Consider the following 25,187-nt stretch of genomic DNA (forward strand, 5'->3'; position numbering starts at 1 on the left):
CATAGCAATACAGATCATTGTCCCAAGTATTAAGTTCAATATGCATATTCTTTTACTTGAGTATCCTCGGAATTATCTTTCAACTCCTTCCATCTTTTATTCCATCTGCCCCATCACAGGCACCAACCCCATTTAGACTTTGTTTACTATATATCAAGATGGATTTGCCTTCCCCCAACCCTTGACTATCTGGAGCTACTTTTTTTGCATGTTACCCCCATTAGAATGGGGGCAGGGCAGGGGCTGTGATGTTGCCTTTCTTTGTAACCTCAGCATTTAGCACAGTGCCCAGCAAGTCAATAAGCATTTGTGAACTAATTACTATGTGACAAGTGGTGGGGATATGAATACAAGATAAAATAAAGACAGTCCCTGTCCTCAAGGAGACCACATTCTAATGATAGATGGCGTGAACCCTTTCACAATGGAGATTCAAGGAAGAACTCACCAATGGGAAAAGGAGGCTCCTGGGACTGAGGAAAAAGACAGTTGAGGCATTGTGGTATAGTCTGGAGAATGGTAAATACCTAAATATAGGCTTGTTTATAATGATGACAAAAGCTCTGATTGACCTGAGGATGGAATGGATACAGGAAAGAAGCAGCACTTGGAGAAACTAGACAGAATTGATGACAGAAACTGGAAGGGAAAGGGAATGCTATGGTGGTGAAGCTGGGGTAGGAAGCCTGTTACTAGCTCAATCTGTACATATCTCAGGCATTCCTATTTCATGAGTAATGTGGAACATATGAGAGCTCCTGACATGGTAACAGCCTGAGCCTTGAAGAGCTAGCCCCAGAGTCAGAAGATTTTGGTTTGAGTATTGACTCTGCTACTTTCTGGTTTTGTGACACTATACAAGTCACTGCATCCTTCTGGGCAGTGTGAATGGAACACACGGTTTGAAGTCAGGAAGACCTGAGTTCAAATCTAGCCTCAGATATTTACTAGCTGTGTGATTCTGGGCAAATCACTTAACCTCTCTGTTTGCCTCAGTTTCCTCATCTGTAAAATGAAGATGATGATAGCACTTACTTAATGAGGTAACAATTGTAAAGCACTTAGTACAGTGCCTGGCATATTGTAAGTGACAGAGATACACTCAAATGAGATGATGTTTGTAAAGGGCTTTACAAACCTTAAAATGTTTTCTAAAGGTGAGCCACAATAAGAAATATCATGGTCTGTTGTAAGGATCCAGAGAGATAATAGACGCCCCCCCCCCGAAATTATTATTTTTTTAAAGCAATTGGGGTTAAGTAACTTGCTCCAGGTTACACAGCCAGGTGTTTCTGGGTGGGTGCTAAGGGTCTGAGCCCGGATTCGATCCCCAGGTCATCCCGACACTGGAGCTGGTGATCTTACTTGCTGTGCTACCTGGCCACCCCCATAATTTTATTTTTATTTTTTCCCCAAGAAATAATTATTGTAAAAGAATTATCTATATGGGAACTACTATCATCATCCTGTTAGAACTGCCTTTTGAAATTCTAATCTTTGTTTTTTAACCTTTTTTTTAAGGGCTTTTTTTCTAGAGATTTTTAGACATGCTTGTTGAATGAGAAAATAAACTCTTTTATAGTTTTCCTACAATCCTGTACATCCCTGCACTTCAGAACTGCCACTGTTTTTTTTTATTTCAGTTTCTAAATTGCTTTAAATATGCTTACTTGAAGCACAATGGCATTCCCTTTAGGGAGAATAAAATCAATTTCTATTTTCTTTTACCTGGACACTGTGTAGTCTGCAGTATCAAAGTGGTATGTACTCACCAAATCCACATTATCTGATAAGGTCCCCAATATTCAATGTCTCCCACTGTTCATTAGAATGAGGTGAAGGGCAGCAGGAAGAGATCTAAAGGAAATAGAATGACTGTCCTGGACCATATTCCTACTTCTAATGCCACCTGACTGTTACTTTCCTTCTCTTCCCACTGGAGCAATAAATAAAATCCCTAGAGACATGAAGAGGAACTGGCCCCATTCCTGGATTGTTTGGAGGGGCTCTTAGCCTAGGTTTCGTTCCTCTCCTTTTAGCATCCATGCATGGACCTGTGATTCCATTAATGCTCTGTTTTTAGGACACATTTTCTGTTTCAGAATCAGTCCAGTCTCCCTCCCCCATGCTGGATGTGATGGCTCAGAAAGCAATGCCAAATTACTCAAGTAAACTCAATGTTTCCTCCTTAACCTACTTTAAGGATCATGCTGCTAATTATAATGATGATCCTGGGAAGTCACTTTCCCTTCAGGAGGTGGGAGCCTCAAAATCATCCCATAAACAGAGGCAGCATGGTGTCATAGAAAGGATTCAGAGATAAGGAGCCTGGGTGTTAGTCCTAGATCTACTATTTAATTACCTGTGTGACCTTGGGCAGGTTGTTTCCCCTCACTGCTGCAATTTCCACACCTATAAAAAGCTGTAAGGGGTTAGATAACACCCCTTCCACCTAAAAGTCCCATAATTCTCACACAAATATAGAAATCACTATGACACAGGGAAAAACCTGAGAAGAACAAGACAGAGTTACACAATGAAATTTTTAAAATGAGAGGAGGGAGAGATCATTTTCAGCTCTAGGGGAAGGTATCATGGAGAAGGTGGCACCTGATTTTGGAGATTAAAGGAAATGGGACATTACCATACCATAAGAAATGATGAGAGGCACACGGCAAAGTGGATAAACAGAGACCTAACCCCAGAGTCAGGAGACCTAGGTTCAAGTCTTGCCTCTGATATATATCATGGTTGTGTGACTCTGGGTAGGTCTCTTAAATCTCCCAGTACTCCAGAATGTGCTTTGCATATGATCTGCATTTGGTAGATGCAATAGGTCAGTAGGAGCTCCCTATGGGGAAGAAATCAGAGGTACATCCCCCCACCTTCCCCTCCCCAAAAGTTGAATATGATGAATATAGAGACACATAAGAAGATTTATGTGAACCAATACAGAGTAAATAAACAAATAGCACCAGGAAAATAATATTTACAATGACCATAGTTGTGTAAATTGAAAGAACAAAAAACTGAATAAATAAATTTAATGCAATATAATTATGATGATCCAATTTGACCCTGAAGAAGAGAGGAAAAAAATGAACCTCCTTTACTTCCTTGCAGAGGTAGAGGACTATGAGTTTGGAAAATTGTATACACTGTCAGATTCAGTTAATGTGCCAATTTATTGTATGGAACTGTCTTTTCCCTCACTGCCATTCCCCTCCCTTTTGGCCTTTTTATACTTTGTTATAAGGGATGATTTTCTGAGGATTAGATATATTTGAAAATGAAGATGCTATAAAAACAAAAAATAGTAATAATTTTTTTAAAACTATAGAAATATGAATTACCAATATATTATTTTTACAGCCAACACTAACCAATCTGGAAAGAAAAAAATCTCCCTCCTGCCTTTCCCCCTTGTCCCAAATGATGCTACATTCAGTCATTTCTAGGCAAAACTTCAGATACTAGTGTTCCCTATGTATTCACAGCTTTCACTTTGAGTTGAATTAAGCATAATAGGTCAGAGATGAACCACATTTGAAGGATGCTGGACTGAGTCCCACAGCTAATAAACACAAGGACACCTGGCAGGGCTGTTAATGAAGGGCAAAGAGAGCCGCTCTCATTTTTATCCAAGAGAAGCACAGAAGAGGTTCCGTCCTGTGGCTGTGTTGTAATAATCAAAGGTGTGAATTAACTATCACAAGAGACATAACTTCAGTCCATGCTGTTTAGACTGGGGAAGAAACTCACCCATTCAAAAAGGGCAGTGGGGGGAATTGGGATAATATTACTGAAATGAACTTCTGTTTGAGAAGTCAGTCAAGCTGGACCTAGTCAATAGTCCTGTGCAGGTCTTATGTAACAAGGCAGGCATTAGAGATTTGCTTCTGGATCCCTGCAATGAAACTTGACATTAACTGTGACAAAGCACTGACGGGCACCACAGTGGCAGTCACTAGACCTGGATTCCTAATCCCTGCCCAGTTGAGGACTAGCTGTGCATGAGTCATTTCCCCTTTCTAAGCCTCAGATTTCCTCCAGTAGGAAATGAGGAGGTGGGCTGAAGGACTATGATCTCACTCAAGGTCCTTTTAGATTCTATTTTCTATGCCCCAGGGTCCCTTTCAGAGGTCTCAGTCTCCATTATATATTGAAAGGTTCTTTATTGTTGTTCAGTTGTTTTTCAGTTGCGTCTGATTTTCTGTGACCCCATTTGGGGTTTTCTTGGCAAAGATGCTGAAGTGGCTTGCCACTTCCTTCTCTAGTTCATTTTACAGATGAGGAAACTGAGGCAAACAGGGTTAAATGACTTACTTAGGGTCACACAGCTAGTAAGTGTCTGATGCCAGATTTGAACTCAGGAAAACTAGTCTTCCTGATTATAAGCCCAGAGCTCTAAACATTGCACCTTCTATCATTTTCTTGGTAGATCAAGGATTCTTAACCCGAGGTCAGTGTTCCAGGGACATATTTCAGGAGATCAATGAACTTGGATGGAAACAAAAATCACATCGTTATTTTCACTTTCAGTTTCCTTTGCAATCATTTGTATTTTATTTTGTGTACTTAAAAACATTATTCCCATAAGGGGTCTGTAAGTTTCACCAGAAAGCCAAAGGGGTCTGTGGCAAAGCAAAGTCTAAGAACCTCAGTTTTAGGGTCCCTTCCACATCTGACATTATTTGTATATATGACCATAGCACACATGGTTTCTGAAACGTTTTATATGTGTTGTCTCCTCTATTGGCTCTTTGAGAGGGGTGATCTCTGCTTTTCAATTTGTATCCCCAGAATTTAGAGTAGGCTTTGTACACAGCAAGTGCTTAATAAATGCTTTTAAATGTTTTAATTGAGGAAACTGAGACAAACAAGTGACTTGCCCAAGATCACACAGCTAGTAAGTATCTGAGGCGAGATTTGGACTAATGAACGTGAATCTTCTTGACTTTAAGCCCAGAGCTCTATCTGCTGCACTACCTATCTACTACTAGTACTATCCACTACTACTTTCTACTGCAGTGCCCACTGTATGGTGCTGGTGGGGAAGAGGCAAGTCAGCATCAAAACCATGAGGAGCTAAGGTTGTCAGTGGGTGGACACAGGCCAATGTAGAAGCCATTAGGGAGAATAAGTGTTAATTGCAAGTGAGATAGGTGACACTGAGGACCAAAAACAAAGGTTTCTGAGACAGTGGGAAAGCTGAAGGGTAGAGCCCCCTCTGCTAGTAATTGTAAGATAGGGGAAGTTTTAGACTCTTTGCATATTTTCTCAACCCTTCCACATCACCCTGTTGCTACTGAGGGACCATGTTTTGACCCTTGATTTGAGGGCCATTGGGATTAATATGCAGACTGGACTACCTGAAGACAGGATTGGCTCAGTTGGCTACAATTCAAATGAAATACACGTACTCCTGTACTCCCTGGTCTACTCTGGTTACCCCTTGGTTTCAAGGTGAAATTCAAGGTGTTGACTTTGTAACATGAAGCCCTGCTCAGTTTAGGTTCCTGTTGGCACTGAATTGGTTCTTTCCTCTACTACTAACACCCAGATTCCATTTCCAGAGGACCACAAGCAGGGCACCAGAGAAAGACTAGATGCCTGGAACCTCCCTTTAATCTATCTCTCTCTCTCTGTCTCTCTCTCTCTCTGTCTCTCTCTCTCTCTCTCTCTCTCTCTCTCTGTCTCTCTCTCTCTGTGTCTCTCTGTCTCTCTCTGTGTCTCTGTCTCTGTCTGTTTGTCTCTTCCTCTCTCTCTCTGTCTCTGTTTCTGTCTCTCTCTGTGTCTCTGTCTCTTTCTCTGTGTGTCTGTCTGTCTGTCTCTCACTCTCTCAGTCTCTCTCTGTCTCTGTCTCTGTGTGTGTGTGTGTCTCTCTCTGTCATGATCGTATTTCACTACTGAGGCACAAGCAGGGTTCAGTACATTCCAAGGACAAATGAGAAAGGTTCACTTGAAAGGCAAGGTTTTGTAGAATAACACACTCTCCCAGCTGGGAGGGACCAGAGAGGGCATCAAGTCCAACCTAAACTTAAATAGGAGTTTCTCCTACCACCTCCCCCAAAGTGGGTATCTTCAGTGGTCTCTGAAGACCTCCAGTGATGGGGAGGTCATTTTATTTTGAGTGGTTGTGAAAACACCATGATGCTGCTCTATTCATTGCCACAATGAATCCGAATTACCTCCAAATCCCAGTCAGTCTTTTTCCATTCTCCTTTTCCAAGGGATTTGTAAAGAAGACTTCATGTAAGTTCCTAGTTTCGTTGAAGACTTTGGATATAGTGAACTCCCCGTTGCTGGAGGTCTTCAAATGGAGGCTAGTTGAGCATGTATCAATGATTCTATACAGAAGCTTCTTGTTCAGCTAGTTACAGATTGAACTAGATGATTCTGTACTAGTGACCTTGGAACTCTGACATTCTATGGGAGGATAGGACATTTTAGTTGGGCCTTAAAGAAGGGAAATGTTAGCCTCACATTATGCAAGCTACATAAACATGTAATTAGGAGCCTCAAAGGCTTTCAGCCAGGGTCTAGATTGTACACCAGTGGCACAATGCCCTCCAAAAGCTCAAATGTGATACAGCCAAGATTGAGCACGGAATTTATAGTGACTTTTGCTTTGTGAGAACTCTCATAGATTTACACACCTAGTCAAATGAGAAGGGGTAGGGACAGAGAATGAAAAGCAGCACAGATAATTTTGAAGTAAGAGCTAAGTACTGATCGGTGTGAATGGTAGATCCCATGAAGAAGCAGTGTCATGCATTTGAATTCCAGTTCAATGGAAATATGCAGTGTGAATCTAAATAATTAGACTACTTTATGGGATTCATTATTGGCACTAATCAAGACCCAGTTGTATGGAGTATTTCCCTGGTAGGCTAAATCTCATCTGCATGCTAAGTCAACCACACAAAGGCCCTGAGTCAGAGAAGGAAGAAAATGATGGGAAGACACTTGGAAGAAACCAAAGTATAACTTCATTACCCAACCTTGAAAGTTGAGAATGTAAATGTTGGATAATAGAGACATCAGGATAGATGTTTTCAGATCAGTAGATGGCATGTATACACTCTAACTACAAAAAGTAATACCCACAAATCATCATATCTTTATATCCCTGAGCATATTGAAACCCATATCTCACTGAATTTTAGTAAATGGAAAAGGACTAGGCAACACGTAACAAAAACTACCCCAATCCACAGAAATTGGTGTGGTTTGTTTTTAAGAGGAAAAAAATTATCCGAGTTGGCAGTCTTTCCCTCCCTTTCTATTAAAGGATAACATCAAGGCCCTCAAATCAAAGGAGCAAAGTGGTTTGGGAAGAGATCACTCACAGACCAGAGAGAGAGACAGACAGACAGACAGAGACAGACAGACAGAGAGAGAGACAAAGAGAGAGAGAGAGACAGAGACAGAGAGAGACAGAGAGAGACAGAGAGAGAGAGACAGAGAGACAGAGACAGAGAGAGACAGAGACAGAAAGAGACAGAGAAAGAGACAGAGACACAGAGAGAGAGAGAGACAGAGAGAGACAGAGACAGAGAGACAGAGACAGAGACAAAGGGAGAACCAGTATGGTGAATATACTAGAGGCATCTTACTTTTGAAAAAATTTAACACTAAAGGTCAGGTCAGCCTAAATTGGCTTAGATTCACAGGCAACTTGAATTGTTAGAAGCATGGAGTAGGGTAAAGAGTATAGGGCTGGGAACTAGGAGGCCTGGGTTAACTACGGAAACGTGGATAAATGATTTCACTTCCCTGGTCTCAGTTTCCTGTTCTGAAAAATCAGATGCTTATACTCTGACTTCTAACCTCCCTTTCCTACTCTAACACTCTAGACTCTTTTTCTCCCAGATATAGTAAACTCTGTTCTATGATTCATTTAAATTCTAACGTTCTTTCATTTCTTAATGAAAAAAACAGCAAATTCATGTCATGGAGTCACATCCCTCTGGCCTCAGTCACTAACTTCAACATGTTTGTCATTAGACTGAGTGGAAAGTTTCAGTCTTACCCTGCAAAGACTGAGTAAAACTTTCTAATGCAGTACTAAAGAATTCTCATCTTTTACAACCATGGTTTAAGAAAGCACTTCAAATTCCCTTGTTGACTCATTTCCAAGGAGACAAGGACATAGTGAAATGAACATTAGATTTGGGATCAGAAGCCCTGCACTATAGTACCAGCTCTGCTACTTATAATCTGTGGTACCTTAAGAAACTCACCACCTCTCTGAGTTTCAGTTTCAACATCTGTAAAGTGGGCAGCTAGGTGGTACAGTGGATAGAACACCAGGTCTGGAGTCAGGAAGACCTGAATTCAAATGTAGCCTCAAATGTTTATTAGCTGTGTAATCCTGAACAAATCATTTAGCCCAGTTTTCCTCAGTTTCCTCATCTATAAAAGGAGCTGGAGAAGGAAATGGCAAACCACTCCCATATCTTTGCCAAGAAAACCCCAAATAAGGTCTCAAAGAGTCAGAGATGACTGAAAAATGACTGAACATCAAAGTGGCCACAATAATCTATTGTCTAGTTGATATACCTGGTATACAGTAGTATGCCTGCACCTCTATTCTTGTGAGATTCAAATAGGTAATTAATTTAATAAACACTATATGAAAGAGAGACATAGTATAGTGGACAGAAAACTAGCCTCACAGTCAAAAAGACCTGGGTTCTAATCTTGCCTCTGACACACACTGGCTATGTGACCCTGGGCAAGTCACTAAATCTCTCAAAACCTGTAAGTTTCAGAGTAGGTGACTGACTGACTACCTCTGTTCATCAAGGCAGTTTCCTGATCAGAGAGTTCCCTAAACCAGTAAAATGCCAATCTAGTCCCCATCCCACTGATCTCTGGTAGCACTCTGCCTTGACTAAGTATGACGTCTGCATGGGACAGCCTGAAATTTGCCTGAGCAATGAGCAGAGTATATGTTAAGTATAGATAGAGTGTTATTGTTGTTCAGTATTTTCTGTTGTGATGGACTCTTTTTGACCCCATTCAGGGTTTTCTCGGCAAAGATACTGGAGTGGTCTGCCATTTCCTTCTCCAGCTCATTTTACAGACGAGGAAACTGAGGCAGACAGGGTTAAGTGACTTAACCAGGGTCATACAGCTAGCAAGTGTCTGAGGCCACATTTGAACTCAGGTCTTCCTGACTCCAGGACTGGAACTCTATGTTTTTCAGTATCCAAAAAAAACCCCATCTAGTCCACAGCCCCCAGGCCATTTGCCCAAATCCCCCCATTGAATCATCTAAGCAAGTTTTCTCCTTGGCAGTTAAATGTGCATCTAACAAATACCCATAAGGGCATTTACCATCTTTTCTCCTTTAGCTTCAATTCAATAAGTATTTATTAAATGCACATATTGATTCAGAGAACTCAACAAAAAAACAATAGACACAGAGAGAAAGTATCCAGAAACAATCAATGATAGGCCTTAGCATGATATAGCTTGGACCACAAGAGTCAAGATGTTGGTCCAACTTCTAATCCCACCACTGATTAGCTGTGTGACCTTGGCTGTGGAACAACCTCTCTGAGGCCACAGTTTGCTTCACCTGAAAAGTGTGGTTGAGCATCATGTAAAAATACTTTGTGGGGGTGGCTAGGTGGCTCAGTGAATAGAGCACCGACCCTGGAGTCAGGAGGACCTGGGTTCAAATCCGGTCTCAGACACTTAACACACACCACACACACACACACACACACACACACACACACACACACAAACCTAGCCATGTGACCTTGGGCAAGTCACTTAACCTTGTCCTACCTTCGCCCCCCCAAAACAAAAACTTTGCAAATTACAAAATGTTAAAAAATAATAAAAATTTAAAATAACAGCAAGAATTTATATATCACTTTATGATTTGCAACAACAACAAAAAAAACCTTTGCAAATATTATCACATTGTAAACAGACAGACAGGGTTAAAATGACTTGCCCAGGGTCATGCTTTTAACAGAAGCTGAATTTGACCTCAGGACTTCTTGACTCCAAGCCCAGTGTTCTACCCACTGTACGACCTAGCTGCCTATACATAACTGCAAGGGAATATTTAGTAATAAAAATATGTAATCCTAACTTATGTTGACCAATTCAGAAGATAATAGATTCAGAACTAGAATGAACATTAGAGGCCATCTAGATTCTAGTCTAACCCCCTCATTTTACAGATGAGGAAACTAAGGCCTTAAAGGTGAAGTGACTTACCAGTCATGCAGCTTTTCTAAATCTTGGTTTACAAATCTGTAAAATAGGAATAATATTTGCACAAGCCATCTTAGGAACCAACATGGTACAATGAAGAGAACGCTGGTTCTGGAACCAGAGGATGCGGGTTCAGATGCTACCTGGGTGAATGTGGATAATCACTTAACCTCTCTAGGCCTCAGTTTCCTCATCTGTAACATGAGGACATTTGACTGGACCCTGAGGTTCCAATTCTCTCTTTCTTCTAGTTGTGAGGAAAGTATTTATTTTATAAAATTTAAAACTATGTAAGAGGAAGCCATTATAATTATTTTTCACAAAACAAGGGAGTTGAAAAAGATGATAGATATCCAAGGTTTCTGAGTTCCAAATCTTATGATACTAACTAAAGTAACTTACTCAGTCCAAAAACAGGACCCTGTCATCAGCTAGTGACCATACTGCACCTCTTTCAGCACATACCAGAAATCATTCTTCAGCCTAAGTACCCCAGCTCTCCTTTCTGTATATCACCAGAAGCTTCAAAATCCACACTCTTTGAGACTGACCAATTTTCAGACTCAGGAGCTTTGGATTGATGGTCAGAAATGGCAAGGAACTATCAGGAACGGCTGCTATCTCCTGATCCTTTGTTGTCTTCTTGATGCCTTAATTTGATGAGACTTTGGGTGACACCAATACCAGGTAGCAAACAGCATAAGACATGGACTTATTTGCCAATAATGCCCACCATGGTCCCATGACGAGTCACAATCAAGAAGTGGGACTGCTCCTATCTCATAGGACCATCAAAAGCATTCACTGCTTTGAAATTCATGGAAGAAAAGTGCTGGGAATCTGAGATTTAGGAGAGTAGTCAGTCCAACAACAAACTGAAATGTGAATCTTCTCTACAACAACCTTAACCAGTTTATGTCCATCTCTGCTTGAACACATCAGTGACAAGAACTCACTGTCTTCTCTGGTGCTTCATTACATTGGGGACCACTATGTTAGATAATTTTTTTTCTTAAATTGACCACACATCTATTTTATTGCTAATTCACCCCACTTGCCCTCTGCGACCAAGCAGAATGAATCATATTGCTGTTATACATGACAAGGCTTCAAATACTAAAAAGAGTGATATGTCCTCCCTTCTCTCACTTCAAGTCTTCTCTCCAGGGTCCAATATCTTTAACCTGTTTGTAAGTGTCATGCTTTTTAGTCCCCTCAGCATGATAGAGAAGGAAATGGCAAACCACTCCAGTATCTTTGCCAAGAAAACCCCAAATGTGATTACAAAGAGTTGGACACAATTGAAATGACTGAACAACAATGTAATACTTAGCTATGAGCACATCCATGGTGGAGGAGAGGAAAGGTTGAAACAAAGAAAGAGAGAGAAAAAGATATGGAAATAAAGAATAGGAAAAGGTAGACCCCAAATACAGATCTGGAACACAGCTTTTAAATATGCTACTATAAATGCAATTCTGCTATATCTCTATTAGCATTCTAGTATAAGTCCAAATAGTCTTTACTCACAAGGTGTAACATTGGCATGTTTCGTATCTGAAAGACTGGCTTTCTACCAGTTTCAAAAATTAACTTTACTACTGTTCCATTTCATAAAGCCATTGGTTCTCAGATTTGGAACTTCAGAAGACATATAGTTCAGTCTCTACCTGGAATTTCCTCTGAAACTTTCCCAACAAGTGACTTTCTGGCCTCTTCTCCAAGACCTCTACTGATGGGGAACTCACCACCTTTCAAGGAATCCCATCCATTTTTGTATAGCTCTAACTGCTAGGAAAGTTTTTATACATCAAGCTGAAATCTAGTGAGCGTCACAGCTACAGGTTTTTCCTCATTGTCTAGCCCCTACCCCCTCCAAATATGTGTGTTGATTGATATGAATCTCACTGATGGCTAGAAATATCAGAGAGCATTAGTATACCAGATTTGGAGAACCTTAAAAGCCATGAAGTTTGGCTTCATAATCAGAGCACATATTCCTTCCATGATATGTCAGGCCAGTGGTCACTGGGTTCCCGGCCCAATCATTCCTTTGTTGGACAGATCTCTGAATTAGGAAGGTCTTCTTTAGTCCCTAAATCTGCCTTCCCATAATTTAACTGCATTGGTCTAAACCCTATCCTCTCATACCATTTTCCAGTCTTCAGCATGCAGACCTTAGAACCAGGTCTGATCTAAAACTTAAAATGTTGGGGCAGATAGGTGGTGCAGTGAGTAAGAGTGCTGGCCCCAGAATCAGGAGAACTCTAGATCGGTTCTGGCCTCAGATACTTAACACCCCCCGCCACACACACACACACACACACACACACACACACACACACACACACAAACTAGTCGTGTAACCTTGGGCAAGTTACTTAACCTCAATTGCTTAAAAAAAAACCTTAAAATGTTAAGATCTTGATTGGAACTTTATGATGTCAATCACTATGTGTATGCTCCAAACCCATAGTTTTCAGATTTTCTCCAACTTTACATGAACATTTTGAAATTTAATAACATGTTGAATTAAAGTAGGGGGTCTCCATGCAGATTTCGCAAACCTTGCCATAAAACACTTTTGAAACCCATATTGCCTAACTCAGCTGGGAAGTCCATAGCTGGGTAAACAAGATTCATATAACCATTTATTATTATTTTTAAGGTTATTATAATAAAAGAATGAATGAGAGCCACACACTACCAGGCAATGGGTTCCCAACTGCTGCTATAATTCAAATGAGCCTGTATTTGAGTCCCTGCTATGTATAGGGCTCAGTTGTACAAACAATCCCTCAGTTGTTAATGAGCCTTTTATACACTTGAAATTTCCTTTCAAGAGAGATCAAAACTGAGGTTTTTTATTGAAGTTTCTTGAGTAAATAGTGTGAAATGATGGCCAAGAATGCTAATTCTTCTTAGGCTTAATTAAGAGAGGCACCAGGTCCAAGACTATATGGTGGGGGTGGGGAGGAAGCCTGGTGAGAACAAATCTGAAATGTTATGTTGAATTCTAGGCATCTCATTTTAGGCAGGAAATTGATAAGCTTGGAGAGCATCCAGACAAAGGCAACCAGGATTTTAAAGAAATTCAAGTTCATGTCATAATCAACATTTATTTGAAGGACTTGTGGAGCTCATACTGGAGAAAAGAAGACCAAAGAAGGGACATGGCAACTGTCTTCAAATACTGAAGGGCTGTCATGGATTTGGCCCATGAGGCCAGATCTAAGAGATAGGAAGCAAAAGTAGGTAAAGAAACACCATATAACAATTAGAGCTATTAAAAAATGGAATCAGCTGCCTCAAGAGGGAGTGAGTTCCCCATCATGGAAGATATTTAAGTCCAGACTGGACAACAACTCTTCGGGTAGAGAGGATGCTTGGTTAGGCTTGCATTGGACTCCACCTTACAGTTCAAGATTCTATTAATCTAGGTTTCGGTTCTTTCTTAAACCCCAGGGTTAAAAGAAAATCATGTGCATATGTGTATGCCCAATCACAGGGCATACAAACTTTTTTATTTAGCTGGCCCTCATATAGTCTAGTCATTCAATGGAACTGAATCAAGTCCATCCTTATTGTGGTAATGACTTTCTCTAACTTACTAATGAACTATCCTTAAAAATCTTTCCATGTACAAAAATTTGACACTTTGGAGCTACAAAGGTCCTTGGAGACAGACTATCTAATCCAGCCTTCCCATTTTACAGCTGGGGAAACTGAGAATGAGGGGAAGGGGTAAGTGACTCATATAGATAGTGAAAAAGTGGTAGAGTCTATAAAAGAACCTAGATTGTTGTGTGATTTACATAATGCTACACTCTTCTCTAGTACCCTCAGGGCTATTTTTTTTTCCTTTTTTTGGAGAGGGGCACCTACTTGGTGGTCCAAAGATCAATTAGAACTATCTCGGAAAGATTTCTCGGTATAGACATGGGCTATGGCATTTAGCTTTCAAAATTATATTTCTTGTCTAGTTCAAATATCTCTCTTCTCTGTAATTAACAATGGAGGATGATTTTAGAATCCAAATGACTGTCAGTCAACTTAATTCAATTCAATAAACCTTTATTAAATGCCTACTCTGTGGCAGGCACTGCACTAAACACTGGGGATACGAAAAGAGACAAAAGACAGTTCCTCCCCTCAATGAGCTTACAATCTAATGGGGGAGAGAAGAACTAATTGAATATATACAAATCCACCATGGTAGTTTTACTAGAAAAAAAATTAGAAACTTTTTCAAGTTTCCAAACTTGAAACACCTTCACTGAAGTCCTGCTCCTGTGACTTATGGTACTGTGAAGGTGACTCTGGATTCTTAAAGGCCACCTCTGCCAGGTCCCCACAAACCAGAAAAACTTTAAGTAGGACTCTGGCAATGGCTTGAGGACCACTAGCTAAATTCAGAAAGGCTCCTAGCAGAAATTCCCTCCCAGATGAAGATTCGCATTCGGGGAGGGAGAGGGTGCTGTGACAGCTACCCAATTAGTGTTGAGGTTTGCATCAGTCAAAGTACTCACTAATGAGATCACAGATATTTAGAATTAAATTAAAATTTGAGAAAATATGTCCTGATCAAGTGGCAGCCTCAGTATAGTAAAACACCAGTTATTCCTTTTCTTCCCACTAGTCAAATCTCAAGTAAAACAATTTTATTTTATTTTTATGTAGCTGTATCACAACTTGAGCAGGTCACAATCTCTCTGAACCTCAATTTCCACCTTGCTTTTATGGAAAATAAGGCTATTGCAGCCCCTATTATTAGGGCTTTTGAGAAAAGGAAATAAGATATGGGACGTAATGGCATTTGCACAATAAAAACATTCTTATTTTTTACATTGGTAATCATTTGCACACAAATAATTTGCAATTATTAAAAATCATTAAAATCATAGCAGTAAAGGACAAGGTATGATTTGCTGCACATTCTTAAATTATCTTCCCCCAAAACACAAGATTTAGAGCCAGAACTTAGAGATCATAAGAATCTGACTCTCATTAACTAGATGAGGAAACTGAGACCCAGAGAAGTAAAATTATTTCCCTAAGTTTACATGGTTAGGAAGAAGTGAAGATGGGATTGAAACCTTGGGCTTCTGACCCTGGGTTCAATGCTCTTTCCATTATGCCTTCCTATTCTTCCAAATGGAGAAGGAAGGAGAGGAAAGAGAATAAAGATATTTCTTTCTTTTCTTTTTTTTGCCCTTTGGAGGGCAGTTGGGGTGAAGTAACTTGCTCAAGGTTACATGGCTAGTTTTTTGTGTGTGGGTGTTAAGTGTCTGAGGCTGGAACCAAATCTAGCCACCCCAAGATATTTCTTTAGCACCTACATACCTACTATGTGTCATACATTATGCTATTTTTTTTTTAAAACAAATGTAATCTTATTTGATGTAACAACTCTGGGAGGAAGATACTGTTACTATCCCCATTTTACAAATGAAAAAGCAGAGGCAGATGGAGGTTAAGTGACTTGCCCAGGATCACACAGTAAGTGTCTGAGGCTGGATTTGAACTCAGGTCTTCCTGACTCCAAGCCCAGTGTTCTATCTACTGTACCACCTAGCTGCCCCTAAGTGTTCACATATCTTTGTATTTTTGGATTCCTATTTGCTGATATGACTAGCCATAAAGACAACTTTTCCTCTAAGTTAAGGCAGGGAAGCTCACAGGCTGAATTTGCCTCTGACCGAGATTTCATAATATTTCTAAGTAATAAGAATAAATTAATCAATTTAGTCTTTCAAAAAACTTTTATTTAGTTTAGAATCTAGCAGAGGAGATAAGAGGTGGACACAAATAATTTCAATAGAGGATGATTCAAAAGAAGGATGGTCAGAACATGGCCTTGCCCACTGCCCCCGTTAGTCCAGAGAGGAGAGACTGCTTAATGTCAGCTGCTACAGCTGCCCCGCTACAGAAAGCAGTCATGGATGTTTCCAGGAAAAAAAAATGATCAAAGAGCAGTAGGAACCAGTTGTTAAGGAGACAACTGCCATTTCAAAAGGCACTAATATTAAACTGAAGCCCACATGGCCAAGGCAAACCAAGTAACACATCTGATTAACATTCCCCAAAGAATGTACAGACTGACTTACACGTCCCTGCTTCTCACTCTGGCTTCCTACCTCCTTTTCCCTCCTCAGTCAGTTGCTTTCAATTCCCCTTTTCCCAAGCAAACAAGTCCATTCAATTGGGAAGTGACTAACAAACAGTGTTATGGGGGAATGGTACTAACAGTATTACAACAGGGAGAAATTCTCTCTATAGAGAGTCGAGGTGAATGAGGACCTGAGAGGTGACTTGAACACTTCTTTAAATTTTTGGACATTTTATGACTTATACAAAAGAAATATCTAGTGTAACTTCAAACAACAGTGACAACTGTATTCTTAGATCATCTTTTGATCATCCGACCTGTTGGAGCCTCATAGTAACAGGGCAAATCAAGCTTTTTAAAGAGAAAATGAGATCAATATCCTCATTTGGAACAAATGCCAGCTAATTGGTTTGATATCACCTTAATTTCTTTTGTTTGTGTTTTTTTCTCTTAAATTTATTTATCTACTTTTCATTTACAACATTCAGTTCCACAATCCCTTGAGTTTCAAATTTTCTCCTCCTCCCTCTCCTTCCCCCTCCCTCCCCCTCCATGGCGGTATGTGATCAAATACAGGGACTTGAACACTTGGAATAAGTGTTTGTAGAATGCCTACTATGTGTCAGACACGGGGCTAAGCACTTTAGAAATATGATCTCATTTGGTCCTCACAATAACCCTGAAATGTAAGTGCTATTCTTAACACTATAAAAATTTAAAAAACGACTTTTAAAATATTTTAATAAATGTAAATAATATATAAACATGTATTTTGCATATATTTACATATAATATTCATATATAAATACATAAATAAAATAAAAATAAATTATTTTAAAACTTAAGTTTTTATACAGTTGAGGAAACTGAGGCTGACAGAGGTTAAATGACTTGATCAGGATCACATAATAAGTGTCTTAGGCAGGATTTGAACTCAGGTCTTCCTGACTCCAGGCCAAGTGCTCTAACCACTGAACCATCTAGTTGCTTCGCATGATCTTCTTAAAATGAAACATTTGACAGTGAGTTTCTAGGCAGCTAGCTTGTGCAGTGGATAGAGCTCAGGGCCTGGAATCAGAAAGACCCGCGTTCAAATCCAGTCTTAGACACTTAGTAGTTGTATGACCCTGGATAAGTCACTTAACCTCTGCCTGCCTTAGTTTCCTCCACTGTAAAATGGAGATAAAAACAATGCCTCCCTCCCAGCATTGTTGTGAGGATCAAATGAGATAATATTTATAAAGTTTTTGCATAATTCTTGGTACCCAGTAGGTACTTAATTAATGTCCATTCTCTTCTCTTCTCCCTTCCCTGAGAATCAATCCTGTACCTATACCCCAGCAGGTTTTTAACAAATTTCTGTTAAATCTAATTAGTGCCAAATAAACAAATAAATAAAAAAAAAATCTAATTAGTGCCCCCCAAATAAATAAATAAATAATGAATAAATCTAATTAGTGCCTCTGATCTTGACTTCACTCTTTTCTTGGCTGCTTTCTTTAGCTTTTCCAATCTGGACTATGCCGTAATTACTTAAATCAGCAAAAACTTGACTGAATCAAAAGATATGGTTTACTCCCAAAGCTTCAGATTACTCTTCCTAAGTCTTTACAAATAAAGACCATAAGCACATCTATGCATTCACCATTTTTTAGTTGGTTTTAGGTATTGATTTGCTATTTTTTCAACTGTTCACTGCCCTGCAGGGACAGAGCCATCTACTTTATGACTGGACATAAAGCCAATATTTCTCTACATTAAGGGTGGAGAAAATGTCAACCTCAGTCAGGAAGTCCATGACTGGATAAACAATGCAAACACAACCTTTCGTTATTCAAATAATTATAGGATTTAGAGCTAGCAGGGAGCTACCATCTATCCAGTTCAAACCCCCTCATTTGTGGCCAATGTCACAGACAAGTAAGGGACAAGACCAAGATTCAGAGTCAGGTCCTCTGCTTCCAAACCTAGGACTCCTTCCTGTACAACACGAGTCTCACAGCAGATATCACTTCCTCACTTTTATCCCACTCCTTGCTTATTAGGGCACTTGGGGGAGCCAGATGGTGGGAAGATCTTCAGAGACTGGGGAGCTCACTCTCTCCTCAAGGAGGCTGTTTAACCATCTGGTGACTCTTAAACAACCAGAGAAGCTCATCCTGATAGATTCTAAGCCTGAATCTGCCTCCCAGTTAACTCCCATATGACCTGTCTTAAAACCCAGACCATTTCAGTCTTTTCCCAGCCTGCCCTACTCTTTTAATACTTAGCTCCAGTTTGAATTTAGCAGCTTCAGGACATGCTTGCCCAAACAGCTAGCCTCTTGTCTGAATCTATTCATTCATCTATCTGCCTGACTGAAGTCACCGAGGTCCCAGAGCTGCAGGGAGATTCCTGGCCCTTTCCTAGGATATGGCCCTGGGTTAATGCTTACCCTGTAGGGTTACCCATTCATTATCTCCTTAATTGACTGTAGTTACAGGATTTGCTTATCTTCGTAAAGACAGGGTATCCCAAAGTCTTACAGCAGTTTTTTAGCTTTAATAGCAATACTTAAAAATGATAATAAAAAATACCCTAAGACTTTTGGGACACCCTCCAAGTGTTTCTTTTTATTAAGTAGGTTTTAAAGTTTCTACTTCAGACCAAGGGGAGTTAGGTCATTGATGTCTCACTCCACCCCCCGCCCCCGCAAGGCCAACTCCTCTACTTCAGGAAAAACAAAAATTATCTCTGGTCCAAACATTGTTTCGGGCACGAGGGGACTCTCTCCACCCAAGTAGATTTGCAACTAACCTTCAATTTATAGTATTAATCCCTTGGTGCAATGAGAGGTTAGGTGACCTGCCCAAGGCCACACAGCCAGTATGTGATCAGAGGCAAAACATGAATCCAGATCTTCTATTCTGAGGCTGGTTCACCATTCACTATCTAAACCTCCATCAAAACTAATTCTATAACCCCACAAAACTAAAATAACATTACTTTACTTTTATGTATTGACCTCAAAGAATTTTATCACAGGCAATTGATGAATGAATCAACCAGTAACATTTATCAAGCACTTCCTACATGCCAGGCACTGTGAAAATTACTGTGGACACAAAAAAAAAAAGGGCAAAAGACAAATTCCTGCCATCAAGGAGCTTACAATCTAATGGGGGAAACAACATGCAAATAAATATGTAGAAGAAATAATTAACAGAAGGATGGTATATAGGATTCTGGAAAAAAATCTTAGAAAGTCAGCCAACTCAGCTCCCTCATTTTACATATTAAGAAATTAAGGCCTAGAAAAATCAAGTGACTTGGCCCAAAACCAAATTGCTGTGAAGAGGCAGAGCTGGAACTTGAACCTAGTTGAAGCATTATACAATTTCTTATAAGTAATGCTAACTTAGGGACAGCTGGGTGGCACTAGGACTGGAATCAAGAAGACCTGAGTTCAAATCTGGCCTCAGACACTTACTAGCTACCTGACCCTGGGCAAGGCACTTAACCCTGTTTGCCTCAGTTTCCTCATTTGTAAAATGAGCTAGAGAAGGAAACAGCAAATCATTATCTTTGCCAAGGAAACCCCACATGGGGCCACAGAGAGTCAGACAGCTGAAAACAACAACAGCAAATAACAATTTACATTTATAAAGCACTATGTGATTAAAAAGCACCTTGCTAATATTATCCTAGTAAATCCCAGGCCTGTGATGGAGGCAGGGCAAGTATTATCTCCTATTTTACAGATGAGGAAAGTGAGGCTCAGAGAGGGTCTCTAAGGTCAATTCTAATTTTATATCCCATGACCCAGGGTCACATAGTTGAACAGTATCAGAACCAGAATTTGAACCTCCGCCTTCTGAGTCCAAATAGTTCAAATCGCCAGGCTTTGAAACCCTGAGGGGAGATCACAGAACCCAGCTTTTCCCCATCTGGTTCTATTTACCCTACTCTGCCAGAGTGAAAAACATTAAAAAAAACCAAAGCTCCCCTCATCTGGGCTAAGCCCACTGAGCAAGCATCAACAGTACCTGTTTCCTCTGGCATTACAGAGTGAGCTGTGGCCTAGTCAGACAAAGCCTCCGAAAGCCCCACTCCTATTCACTCTCTTCAGAACAGACCTTGGAGCTTATAGAGGAAGCGAGTTGAAAGACAGGCAGCTGCCGAGGGAGCCAACAGCCAGGTTCTGCCTGCCACTGGAGCTCGCTGGGACAGAAATGCAGGAAGGGTCATATGATGAGGGTGTCTCTCATGTACAAACAGGGTGATAGCCAAGTTCTTCCTGACTCACCAAAATAGAACTCCCCATTAAGCTCCGAAAATTTATACATCCTTCCGGGCTGGGGTGGGGGTGGGGGGCAGGGGCAGGGTACTTTTAACTGACAGTTAAATGTAAGTGACTTCTACAATATATAATCAGATAGATCACCCTCAAAGGGTCTTTGAGAAGGGAAACAGCCAGAAATTCTCAGGCAGTTACCCTACAGTGTTCCATGTGAACTCACAGTGACAGCAGTGAGGTCTAGAGGAAACAGTCCTTTCTTGACTGGTTGGGGATACTACTGGTCTAGCTCTGGACCTGCCTCTCACTAGCTTTGTGAACCTCATTTTCCTTAGTCTTAGATGGGAGAAGTGGACTAAATGCTTTTAAAATTCTCTTCTGGCTCTAACCATCTATGTTCAAAGTCTTGTTCTTTTCCAGGATTCTATGTTCTAGGTCAGTGGTGTCAAATTCAAATGGAAACAGGCCAGGGAGGTACATAATGATTCTGGTGGTCTGCATATTAACTTAGAAAACCACATATTGATATTATCTATGTTGTTGTTAAGTCATTTTCAGTGATGTCTAACTCTTCACGACCCCATTTGGGGTTTTCTTACAGAGATAGTGGAGTGGTGTCCCGTTTCCTTCTCCAGCTCATTTTACAGATAAGGAAACTGAGGTAAACAGGGTTAAGTGACTTACCCAGGGTCACACAACTAATAAGCATCTGAGACCATATTTGAACTCAAGAAGATTGGTCTTCTGACTCCAGGTTTGGCACCACCTAGCTGCCCCAACACTATCTATGTTCTATTGCATTTTTATTTATTTTGTAACTATTTCCCAATTACATTTTCATCTCATTCAGGTTACACCCAGAAGTATTTCAGGCTGTGTTTGGAACCTATGTTCTAGGTGTTCTTGCAGTTCTAACTCTGATTCTATGACTAATTTTTCCCTATTTCTGCAAATAACACCACTGTCATCCCATTAACTCAGGATCAACTCTTGGAGTCATTATTCAATTCCTTCTTCTCCCTTCCCCCTACACATCCAAAAAGCTATCGAGTCTTGTTACTCCCTCTTTGAAAATTTTATTGAGGGCTTCCTGTTAGGCATTGTGGTAGGTACCTTATTTTATTATGCTTCACTCTATGGAACTTCACAGATATTGCACTGGGTTTTTGTTGTTGTTGCTGTTTTGTGTTGTTGTTTACAAATTGAAGGTTTGTGGCAACCCTGCATTGACCAAGTCTATTGGCACCATTTTTCCTCACATTTCTCTGTGTCACATTTTGGTAATTCTCACAATATTTTAAACTTCTTCTCTTATTACATCTATGATCAAGTTATCTTTTATGTTACTGTTGTAATTGTTTTGGGGAGCCATGAACCTAGCCATGTAAGATGGCGAACTTAATCAATAAATACCGTGTGTGTTCTGACTGCTCCACTGACCTCCCATTCCCCATCTCTCTCCCTCTCCTCAGACCTCCCTATTCCCCGAGACACAACAATATTAGAATTAGGCCAATAACCCTACAATGGACTCTAAGTGTTCAAATAAAAGGAAGAGTCAATAAACGTGACAAATTTCATTGTTTGATTATTTTAAGAAATTGTCACAGCCATCCCATCCCTCAGCAACCAACACCCTGATCAGTCAGCAGTCATCAACATCAAGATAAGATCCTCCATCAGCAAAAAGATTGCAACTTGCTGAAGGCTCAGGTGATAGCATTTTTTTTTAACAAAAAAAGTGTTTTCAATTAAGGTGTGTACATTGTTTTTTAGATATAATTCTATTGTGTTTGCCCACAAGGAGTTTACTTAATACCCATTGCATTCAGCCTTGTTCAAGCTCTTACCTCTTCTTGTGTAGGCTACTGGGATGCCTCCTAATTCACTTTTCCTAGTCTAGTCTGTTCTCTCTTCCATTACATTCTCCACATCATTGCTCAAGTAATATTCCTAACATAGTTTCATCCTGTCGATATCACTCCTGTACTCATAATCATTTGGTGGCTCTTCATCGCCTGCCAGATAAATCATAAGCCAACTTTACCTTCAAAGTCCTCCACATGCCGCTTCAAATATACCTCCTCTCATACCATATTCTTCCATGTTCTCTACATCCTAGCCAGACAGGATGACATCAGACCTTTCCCTGCATGGCTCATGGCATTCCCTCATGCCCTTCTGCTTCTCTATCTGTTGAAGTATCTCTCCTCCTTCAAGACCAAGTTCAATTGCCATCCTTTTCCATGAAGCTTTTCATCAAATCTCCGCCTGCTCTCCATCCTAAGGCAGCTTGGGGAAAGCATCCCCGCCTCAAACTTTGTCTCATCCTCTTTTTAGTACACTTAATTTGCTCTCCTTAGTATTGTATGACAGTTATTTATGGACACATCTCTTGCTATTAGATTATACATTCCTTAAGAATAAGCTCTGTGTTATATCTGTTTACTGCATTCTCCTTACCTTGGACAGAGCAACAGGTTAACATTTTTTTCTAATTAAATTAAATCGAAGTTTTCTATGATGGGAAAATAACATATTTACAATAATAATCACAACAGGATACATAGCAGACCTGACCTGACCAACAAAGTCAGCATGAGTGCATCTTAAATTCATAGAATGCAAAAGCTAGACAGGACTTTTGAACAGAGAGTTTGAGAGCTGGAAGGGATCTTTGAACATAGGATATTAGAGCTGGACGTGGCTGTAAAACAGAGAACACACTTTCAGAGTTGGAATTGCCTTCATTATCAGAGGCAGCTGAGTGACACAGCAGATAGGGTAAGGAAGGCTTGAATTCCAATTGTGTCTCAAATGCTGTCTGTGTCACTGTGAAGAAGTCACTTTAACTGCCTCAGTCTCTTCATCTGTAAAATGGTGGGGTTGGACTTGATGACCTTTAAATTAAATTCTCTTCTGACTCTAAAGCTATGATCCTATGCTACAAATAAGAACAAAGCAGAGCCTTATAGAGGTGGAGGGACCTGCTCAAGAACCCCAATTCCAGAGCCAGCACCAGAGCCCAGGACTAGGGAGAACCCAGGTTCTTTACAATTAGTCTTATGCCACCTTCTTTTCCTGACTAGTACAGACAGCTCATACTAACTATGTAGGAAAAGCTTCCAAGGAGCTTAATTCAGCACTTTTCCAAAGAGGTAATCATTTAGATTCACTCTGAGTGTCTGCATTGTAAACTAATGTTGTCAAAGCTCAGAAATTGCAAAAAAAAATGTTCCACAATCTGCCTCCAAACTACTTTTTCAGGCTTTTAAAAAATTGTCTACCCTTTTCTTGCATTATTCTCTTTCAAACACCATACATCTCAACTAAACTGGACTATTTATTGTTTCTTAAGCTCATTCCACTCTTTCCTCCCACCACACCTTTGCTCAAGTCATACCCTCCATTGCCCCTTCTCTAGCTCCACCATTTTTACATTGTTACCAGACTTTAAGGACCAGATCAGATGTCTTCTTATCTTTTCCTAACTCACTACACTCAGAATGCAGAATGCACACAGAGCATAGAGACAGAAGATGAACTTTCTCATCTGTAAAATGGGGAAATAACATGTATACTATGTACCTCATACTATGACTGTCACAAAGAAAGCACTTTGTAAATTATAGAGCAATCTACAAGTCCAGCTTTACCAGTTTTGTTTTTGGAAAAGTAACTCACATTTACCAAATCCTCTAAGGTTTATCCAGCTCTTTCTGCACAATAACCTTGTGAGGGAGGTAGGTAAATGGGTAGGGTATAATTGTTGCCATATTACAGATAAAGAAAGTACCGATCAGAGAAGAGAAATGACTTGCCTACAGTCATGCCAAATAAGTATCTAGGGTAGCAGTCAAATTCAGGTCTTCTGATTGAAATCTTCCTCTCCTTCCACTTATACTAATACTGTCCTTTGGACTGCCAGGCATATTTTGAGCTCCATGAGGAAAGCAAGGTCCTAGGAAGCAAGGCTGCCATTTTTTTTCTGCCCTCCTTTCTTCCCCCCAGCTATTCATGGATCCCAATACCTTTGGGAGATGGGTACAGTTGAAAATGTTATTCAGATCCTTCAGGCGTGTAAACATTGACTACAGATACAGCAAGGGTCTATAGGTGAAACCGTGGGAATGATTTTATTAAATGGTGCGTGTAATCTGTGCCGATTTGGCCACCAGATAATTGGCAATATGGATCTTACGAGGATGGAGAGTCTTTCATTCAGCAGGGTGCCAATGCACCGGAAAGTGCTTGTCATATTTCACACAGCACTGGCTTAAATATCAGGTTGACTGTGCCCAGCAAGAAGTGCCTTGTAGCATCAGATCAGCAGAAGAAATTTGGGGGCAGGTGCCATGGGGCAAATGTAACATTCTTCTCCTCTCTCTGACACACACACACACACACACACACACACACACACACACACACTTTTATTATTCATGCTAGTGTGAAACCATGACCTCATTTTTGCTATGAAATATGAGAAACAATAATTGTCCAGATTCTCATATGAAACTCAAAGGAATTTGCTTTCTATTACTGGCTTATGTGATATAC

At 40.2% G+C, this 25,187-nt stretch overlaps 1 protein-coding gene and 1 long non-coding RNA gene across 19 annotated transcripts in view; one reads left to right on the top strand and one right to left on the bottom strand.

Annotated features, from left to right (window-relative positions):
* Positions 1–20,574, bottom strand: part of ABLIM2 (actin binding LIM protein family member 2) — a 237,617-nt gene extending 217,043 nt beyond the window's left edge. For 3 of the 15 annotated variants that reach the window (XM_069070562.1, XM_069070545.1, XM_069070538.1), the window contains exon 1: positions 20,377–20,566. In XM_069070562.1, coding sequence (XP_068926663.1) covers positions 20,377–20,392 — 16 coding nt within the window. In that variant the 5' untranslated portion in view covers positions 20,393–20,566. Of the gene's footprint in view, positions 1–20,376 lie in introns of all 15 variants that reach the window. The other 12 variants (XM_069070500.1, XM_069070556.1, XM_069070523.1 and 9 more) reach the window with 8 other exon arrangements.
* Positions 1–25,187, top strand: part of LOC138147922 (uncharacterized) — a 140,862-nt gene that overhangs the window by 72,234 nt on the left and 43,441 nt on the right. The window lies entirely within an intron of this gene.

This window comes from Petaurus breviceps, unplaced genomic scaffold (assembly GCF_028583685.1).
Source record: "Petaurus breviceps papuanus isolate PSGF00001 unplaced genomic scaffold, PetGlider_PUasm1.0 140, whole genome shotgun sequence".
NCBI lineage: Eukaryota > Metazoa > Chordata > Mammalia > Diprotodontia > Petauridae > Petaurus > Petaurus breviceps.